This window comes from Phragmites australis, chromosome 14 (genome assembly GCF_958298935.1).
Source record: "Phragmites australis chromosome 14, lpPhrAust1.1, whole genome shotgun sequence".
In the NCBI taxonomy this organism is placed as follows: domain Eukaryota; kingdom Viridiplantae; phylum Streptophyta; class Magnoliopsida; order Poales; family Poaceae; genus Phragmites; species Phragmites australis.
In genome coordinates this window covers 23,475,029-23,483,860 of record NC_084934.1, presented here as the reverse complement: position 1 = coordinate 23,483,860, position 8,832 = coordinate 23,475,029, and the positions used below count along the sequence as shown (strand labels likewise).

The window sequence follows — 8,832 nt, the reverse complement described above, 5'->3', positions numbered from 1 at the left end:
TCTCTCTCTCCCGATCCCTCAGGCCGCCTTGTCACTTGCACCGACATCCCCTTCGCTTGACTTTATCAACATGCTGCCTTTATCAGTCTTCATCTCTTACCTTGCTTGACATCCACGTGTACCGCTAGGATCATCTTTGACTCCGTCTGGCCTTTTTGATTGTCCGGCACCAAGCACCCTGCTTAGCTCCGATCACTCGCCGTCGACTGCCAAGTTGCATCCATCACCTGCACACCATAAGACCACCAAACACGCATCTCCATAACCATATAACATCATCACCTGTTAGTCCAAATCAAAATTAAATTGAAAAAACTCAGATGTAACAAAAATGTGAACACTGGATGGTCCAGTGTTCACATCAGTGCAACACCGGACCATCCGATGAGTACAACTCCACTGAAATCCGATTTACATTCCTCTCTAGAAAAATTAGTCCAGTGATCATAAAATTCCAGCATTGGACAATCTCGTCAACACCTCAATATTTTCCTTAGAACTAAAAGGCTCTGGTGATACTCTCTGGTGTTCATACGTACATTACCGGATCATCCGGTGAGTACATCATCACTAGTACTTAGTTTTTCAACGTCTCTAAAAATCTTTTTCCAATGAAACCTCCGTTGATCACTCGTGCACACATCGGACCATCCGGTGAGGCTACCGTACCAAACTTTCATATTTGCACCTTTCTATGGAAAAATTAGTCTGGTGCTCACTCTCACCCACATCAGACCTTCGGTGAATGAATTTTTCTCTGACTCTACGCTGAAAAGCTCCAGTGCTTACATCTCTGACACATCGGACTATTCGGTGAGGTCAAAAAACCTCACACCGGATTATCCAATGAGTTTAAGCTTCCTGCACCGAGACACCAATACAAACTACAATTCTTTTCAACTTTAGTTAGATAAAATCAATATTACATATATAATCAAGCATATGCTAATCAATAAAAATCACACAAATATTAATCACTCATCACACAAAATAAAACAAGTCACATCTCAATTTATTTGTCATAAATAATAAGTGGTTTTTCGCGTCACCATAGCCCGTGGCCCCGTGATGGGGAACTCCACTCGTACGTGTAGCATTTTGGGCGTGTCACGCGATCCTAGCTCGCAGCCAGTAGCCGCGCCCCAAGGCAGACTTTGGTCACTTGTGCCGCTATTCCATTCCCTCGTCGTGCGCTTCTCCTCCGCCCCAAAACTCGCCGATCCCCAGGGCCACGGCCTCGTCGTCGTGTTCCCCCAGAGATCCGAGCCGAGCGCACGCATCAACAGTTGCGCGCTTCTGCTGCGCCCCCACCGCCGACTGCTACCTTGAAGACGCCAAAGCTGTCCGTCGCCAGTTCAGCACCACCTCGCAGCTACAGTTATCACACACCCCGCACCGCTGCTTCCGCCTCTCTCCCCCCTTCCTTACTCAGCTCAATACCAGGGCAGCAAGAATCGCAGCGCATGTCAGCGATGCTGGGCTGTGAGCTCTGAAGGATGGGTGAAGCAAGGGAGGAAGCGACGGCGGCGGGAAGCCAAGAAGCGGAGCTGGGTGAGCAGGGGAGGCTCGCGGCGGCCCTGGACGCCGTCAGTTCTTTGGTCTCCGCTTCCTTGTCCGCATCACTCTTCCCGCTCAAGTGGCAACTCATCAGGGACAGGCTCAACCGGCTCCACGCCGGCCTTGCCGACATCACCGTCACCGCGGACGAAAACGGCGAGGACAGGTGCGACGCGTTCGCTGAACTCCTGCGCGACGTGGCGGGGACAGCCCGGGAGGCGCGGGAGCTGGTGCCGCTGAGCCAGGGGAGGCACTACGGCGGCGGCAAGCTGCGGCTGCGCAGCGACCTCGACGTCCTGGCCGCGGCACTCGACGCGCACGTGTCGCGGCTGGACGAGGTGTACGCGTCGGGGGCGCTGATGCGGGCGCGGGCGCTGGTGGTGCCGCGGCCGGCGCCCGGCGCGAACCACGATGACGTGCGGTTCTACGTGCGCGACCTCTTCGCCAGGCTCCGGGTGGCCGGCGCGGAGATGCGGAGGGAGGCTGCGGCCGCGCTCAACGAGGTGCTACGCGACGACGAGAAGTGCGTCCGCGTCGTCGCGTCCGATGTCGACGACGGCGTCGGCGTCCTCGTCGCGCTGCTCGAGTGTCCCGACGCGTGCGTCCAGGAAGAGGCCCTGGAGGCGGTCTCGGTGATCGCCGGTTTCGACGCGCACAGGGGCGACCTGGTGATTGGCGGAGTCATCGCGCCCGTGATCCGGGTCCTCAACACGGACGCTGGCCCGGCGGCCAAGGAGCGGGCGGCGCGGGTGCTCTGCAAGCTCACCGAGAACTCGGACAACGCGTGGGCAGTTGCTGCGCACGGTGGAGTCACGGCATTGCTCAACGTCTGCACGGACCACCGGACGAGCGGTGGCCAGCTCGTGTGCGCGGCGTGCCGGGTGCTGAGGAGCCTCGCGGGCGTCGACGAGATCAGGAAGTACATGGTGGCCGACGCCGGGGCCGTGACGGTGCTCATGTCGCTCTTGCAGGGCGCCACGGGCGACGCGGCGCAAATCAATGCGATGGAGCTCCTGGCCGCAATGGCCACCGGCGACAGCTCCGTCAGGGAGGCCGTGATCCAAGAAGGCGCCGTCGAGTCCCTCGTCCGCGCGCTCGACCCGGGCTCCCCAAGCTCCTCAAAGGCGCGCGAGGTCGCCCTCCGCGCCATTGACTCGCTCTGCTTCTCGTGCTCAGGCTCGATAGACCGGCTCGTCGCCGCCGGTTTCGTCTACCGCGTCCTCTTCCTCCTCCGCAACGGCGACAACACGCTTCAGCACTGCGCCCTCAAGGCGGCGCACCGCCTGTGCCACGTGTCGGAGGAGACCAAGAAGGCGATGGGCAACGCCGGGTTCATGCTGGAGCTGGTGAGCGTCCTCCGGGCGGCCAAGTCCCCCGAGGCGCGGGAGATGGCCGCGGAGGCGCTCTGCGCCATGGTGTCCGTGCACCGAAACCGGAAGCGCTTCGTCCAGGAGGACCGCAACGTGGCGCAGGTGCTGCAGCTGCTGAGTCCCGACGAGGAGAAACCCTCGCCGGGGGCGAAGCGATTCTTGCTTTCGGCGCTGATGCATCTCGCAGACAGCAGCTCCGGCCGGAGGAAGATCATGTCCTCGGAGCACGTTAGGTAGAAACAACACCGATCAATCATTAATCACCAAATGTTCATCACCTCTCACTAGAATTCTCAGAATCTCTTGCCTCCGTTTAAATGCAGGAATCTTGAGAAGCTTGCAGAGACCAATGTCCCGGACGCCAAACGGGTCGTGAAGAAGCTTGGCGGGAGCAAGCTCAGGAGCATTTTCCATGGCATTTGGAGCCTGTAATCCTGGGACAAGCACTAGCTGTTACTACTCCTTAGTACTGTACCTCTAGCTAACACATATGTTCCTTTCATCTTTTGTTACTGTGAAGGAATGAAAGAATGGATCACTCCAATGTCTTTAGCAGTGATAATCAGTGATTTGTCACTCCTGAGACCGAGAGGACTCTCCCTCCACGTGTATATTACTAATTTCTGTCAAATAAAAGTATAAGTCCGTTCAAGAACGAATCCATGATCCATCCATACAGTGAGTGCATCAGCATCAGAAATCACAACGTTTCCCTGTGCATGGGATGATTTCCTGCTCCTGGGCATATTCGTCCTTGACACAAAGGAGGGCGGCGTGGGTCATGACTCCAGAGTAATGGAAACCATTCAGCAGCAGAATGGCAAATCGATCTGAGCTTTCGCAATTGCGCAGTAGGGTAGGGTCGCCTTCGCGTTATGATCTTTGCAGTACGAGTGGGTACAGTGCAGGTACGACGTGCCTGCCGACGAGTTGTGATGGGCTGAACCTCTGGCAATCGCAATAAGTCGCCGTCTTCTTTACCTCCGTCCATCCATGTGATACTTATTGCACGTAGAGCTGTGGATCTATCGGCATCCGGTCTTCTCTGATTCGCTCCACTGCGAGGATCCTGAGTTCTGAATGCAGGTCTTGCAGGTGTTGTTCTGAAGATGTACTCTACTCTCTCTCTAGTCAAAGCAGGGCAATGAAATTCTCTGACTGGTCCTGGAAGATACTGTGAATCTGTAATTGGTGTGGAATCGGCACGGCCAGTTCCATAGAGTTCCTTTATGTTCTACGCTAGCACTTGGATCTAGTAACGGCTGACTGAAATCTGAATTTTGCATTAGTGAAGTGTATGGTTTTCTTGAGCAGGATCCGGTGTTTCTTCTCTTCTGCAGGACCTGGCGTTTCTTTCTTCTGCAAGATCTGGCGTTTCTTTTCTTCTGCAGGATTCGGTGTTTCTGCTGCCCAGAAACTCCCATTTTCAGGTGCTTTCGCCGTTGAGAGAAGGAGACACGCTAACCTTTTGTCATTTTCAGGTCAGCTGAACCCTTGTTAGATCAGTAGTTCGCATTCGTTTGCTCCTTCAAGATTTTCAGACAAGATTGCTCAGCGATCATCATGACTTCAGAGCATGAGCCGAGGTAGCACTTGGACAACATCGACATCCTACTCGTACTGCTGCTCGTGAGGATATAGGTTTCAAGACAATGAACAATGCATCTTGAAACACGGCACCATCTATTCAGACAAGACTGGTTTCTTTTCCGTAGGCTGGTTCAGTAGTCCGTTCCTCGGTCACCAGTCAGGCGAGCTGCCGGAACTTTTTCCCTCATCCATTCACTGAGCAGTAAACGCATGAAAACGAGTGCAGAACAAGCATAATTCCCCCCTCGGTTGGACTTGCGAGTTCCAACACCGGCCAACCATACAGTTCTCTGCACCGTCAGCTGCGTTGCGGCATTGGCCCTTGCGATGTTTTGCTTCTTCGGAACGTCGTCAATGCAGGAAGGAAGCTGTTCGTGATGGTGACAATAAAAGATGTTCCGGATTTCCGGAAGACCGTGAGATGGTTGTTGAGTTAGGTTAGCTACCATTTTTTTTAAATAATATTATTTTAGTAAAACATTGCAAAAATATAATTTAAAATGAGAAAATTGTAGATATAGATATTAGTTGGCACTCTACAGATGATCGGTATTTGGTGTGCCTATAAGGGACATGTCGGGTATCAATTACTGATATGTTCTGTGTCTCGTAGACGATATTCAAAGAAAAAATTATAACTTTGTATATGATCTCGGATAAAGATGATGTTTATATAAAATTTTTACCTATTGATAATATATACAACTTTATAGTTAAATACTTTTTATTTGAAACTATTTAAATGACCAAGAAGTATCTAGAAATTTCAGATCCGAAACTTCTAGCCACTTTTTGGCACTTAACGGATTCAAATAAAGAAGTGCTCAATTGTGAAGTTGTAGATATCATCGATAGGTACAATTTTCATATAAAAATGATCTCCATTCAAAATTATATGGAAAATTTATAATTTTTTGTTTGAATATCATCCACATGACACAGGACTTATCAACAATTGGTACCCCGATAGATCCGTAGAGAATTACTTATCGGCACATCGAATATCGATAGGCTATTCGATTGTTGATAAGGGACTAGTTGACAATTAGAGTGCCGACTGACACATATATTTGCAATTTTCCCATTTTGAACTATATTTATTTTTAATAAAATAATATTATTTAAAAAATTGGTTAGCTACCACATCATCGGGAGATTATAATAATCTGACGATGTTTTCTCCCCTACGTTTTTTTCCTAGAGTTGACCTGACCACCCGTATAGCACTATAGCGAATGAACATTGTCGTCGTAGCGAAAATATATCCATACAGGAATACGCGTAGGTCAGGCATATGCTTTGCATCGCCGCATGCTTTAATTGCAAATATAATGTCACTATATAGGACGGCGAACCTATAGTATTTGGCGTTTGTAGTCCAATGGTTAGGAGAATTGCCTTCTAAGCAACTAACCCGGGCTCGACTACCAGTAGACTCACTTTTTTATACTTCCTTTTTGGCGCGTATTTTTGCAGCCCTTCCATTCCCGAAACCTCGATGGGCTCGTCCCGCTGAAACAGCTATTCAAATCCAAAAGCCAGGAAGATTTGCTTCGTTTCGGCCCACCGCATCGTTTCCCGCATCGGTGGAAAAATCGAACCTGCCCGTTTTGGCCTGCTAAGGTGGTGTCTAATTCGCGCGCGTTAGCAGCTACCTCCGGTGGTTTGCCCATGTCTCTTTTTCTCCAACGGTTCGTCCCCATCTCGTCCTCGTCTGTTCACGCTCTGATATGCTCATCTCTGCCCCCACCCTCCTCCATCATCACTGGTGGTTCCCTATCATCAGATCTGACACCGCCGCACATCGCCACGCTAACCCGGTATTGCTGGGCAATTGCTTTGTCGCCCCACTGCTGACACCGCTCACCGGCTATCCTCCATCACCCAGTCAGCAACACCCTCGCCGCTCGACCGGGGACACCCCCCCCCCCCCCGCCTCCTCCGCTTCACCGCCTGCCGCCCTGGACATCTCTCTAGACCCACTAGGACCCTGAATCCTAATCCTGAATCTCAAACTCTAACCCTAACCCAAACATCCCTCATCGGTTGCCGTCCGCGACCGACTCGGATACGAACGAGCGCACCACGACTTCCTAAGTCGCGCACACGCTCGTATCAGTCTTTTCGCCTGCTAAGCCCAAGAGGTTGTTTGATAATCCTGTTTTTTATATGATTGTTTGTCTATTTTGAGTGTGAAAAGACTAGGGTGTTTCTAAGAAATATGATGACTTATTTGTTGCTAGTTGAGTAGAGATAATGATGTCTCATTACTTTTTAATATTTTCATGACAATATTAGTAAGAAGAAATTCTACATTCTATGTAGACACATAGCAACACAGGGTGAGAGGATGCATGCCCTCAGCTGGCTTGACCCGAGGGCGACACTGCTTTTCTCCATCACGGTATTCTTGAACGATGAATAGGCATAAGTAAATGCCTCCTTCAATTCAATTGGCTGCTCCGGACGTACGGATGTTCAATATTTTCCATATTACTAACTCACTTATTCTTCATTCAAATACAAGAGTAATCTCTGCTTGTGCCTTCTTTGAACTTGGCCATTAGGTTAGTGTAGCCTTTACAAAATTTAGACATACAGAAAGAGGGCTGAACAAAAATTCCTGACAGATTCAGACATTCAGATATGTTGCTTTTAACTTATAATGATGAATGCCTATTACTTAACACCAAACCTTCACTGATTAAGTATATTAGCCACCATGCAGAATTCCTAACCGAATCCATGGAAACTAACCGAATCCATAGAAACAGTTTGCTGGAGGGCTGTACTTGAGTATGTTTTTTTTGACACATTCTCAAAATTTGGAGCATTGTTTCTTGACACATTCCCAGAATTCAGAATTTAGACACCATATTCAGAAACAGTTCAGAATTTCTTGAACAAAACTTCACTGATTAATTATATTAACTGTTGAATTGGGATAAGATATGACGATGAATAGTTAGCTGGAACAGGTTAGGGAAACAAAATTGATACGATTGTTGTTGACCTGGCTTCTCTGAAGCTTACAAGTAGGACAAACTAAAACAACAAAGAGCTTAGCATATACACAGAACTGGGAAAATCTCTTAGCAGCTACACAGAATTGGGAAATGCTTAGCATGTACTCTTGTTGTCTCCAACAACATGGCATTGTTAAGTTCGGAGACTAACAGATCCATATACCCTCCCTTGCAACACTGAAACACCATGAAGCAGCAAACATAATTGCAACAATCCAATCTAGACAGAAACCCAATCTAAGAAATCCAATCCAATCCGTCAGTCGTGGTGGATGCTTTGCTTCAACAATCCAATCTAGACAGAAATCCATGAGGCACTCAGTTTTACAGACCAGGTCAGCAGGGCAGTTCGCCTGAAGAGATCCACCCATCTGAGACTGAAGTTCATACTACCTGAACATCAAATCTGAGCACAGTATTTTTCAGTATTGCGTCAATGGCTCACCAAACAAAATCAGTGAAGAGAATCCAACTCCTGTGAGAAGAAACACTGGAGGCGTGATCGTAGCTAGAACTCCCCACCCAAACTTTCTAATAATTACTCTCCCTAACAACATCATTGTAAATGTAGAAATGCCAGTAGCAGTTGAGAAATCGCCCATGAATGGAGAATATTCATTAGGACTCGGGAACTGCAAGGCGACAACAGAAAGTTAATTAACAACTTTACTATGTATATGGTGAAACACGGTGGAGCGAGAGGGAGGAGCGCATTCACGACGTCGCTGCCGCCGGTGGAGCACGGGCGGCAGTGGCGACTGGAGCTAGCAAAGGACCGCCTGGATCTAGAACCAAAAAAAGGGGAAGCAAATACCTACGGTGACAACGGCGGCGGTGGAGCACGGTTCGTGGATCTGCGGCGATTTTTGGTGGAGGTGAAGAGCAGGAGGGCGCGAGAAGACACATGTTGGAGGGACGGTGGAGAAGCAGCGCTGGACGTTGGAGCGGCGGCCAGCGTCGGTCGATGGAGAGGATGGTCGCCGAAACCCTAATGGCCAGAGCATAGAGGGCGATCGGGTCGGGTGCAGCGCGAGGGGGGCAAGAAGGGTATATCGATGGCATTTGCGGGTAATTACACCTAAACTACCGGGACACTTTGAATTTGGGCCTCCGCAAAAACCACGACTGGCTGGAGAAGTTGGGGAAATTTTTTATATTTTTTAATATTTTGAATAATACATGTCTGTTTTAAAAAATTGCATGTGTAGACTACCGTCGTTCGTTGAACGGACGAGAATTTATGAGCTTTGACGCTTAGTGCATTAAATAAATGGAGAGAGAAAGTTCTC

At 49.4% G+C, this 8,832-nt stretch overlaps 1 protein-coding gene across 1 annotated transcript; it reads left to right on the top strand.

The window, feature by feature from the left end:
• The first annotated feature begins 1,115 nt into the window (after positions 1-1,115).
• Positions 1,116-3,492, top strand: LOC133890113 (uncharacterized). The gene is made up of 2 exons (XM_062330557.1): positions 1,116-3,160; positions 3,251-3,492. Exons 1-2 carry the CDS (start codon positions 1,497-1,499, stop codon positions 3,357-3,359), a joined length of 1,773 nt encoding a protein of 590 aa, XP_062186541.1. The 5' UTR covers positions 1,116-1,496; the 3' UTR covers positions 3,360-3,492.
• The last annotated feature ends 5,340 nt before the right edge of the window (positions 3,493-8,832 follow it).

Coding starts and splice junctions, on each gene's coding strand:
- LOC133890113 (XM_062330557.1), top strand. CDS start 1,497: ATGGGTGAAGCAAGGGAGGAAGCGACGGCGGCGGGAAGCCAAGAAGCG. Junction 3,161..3,250: donor ATGTCCTCGGAGCACGTTAG/GTAGAAACAACA, acceptor GTTTAAATGCAG/GAATCTTGAGAAGCTTGCAG.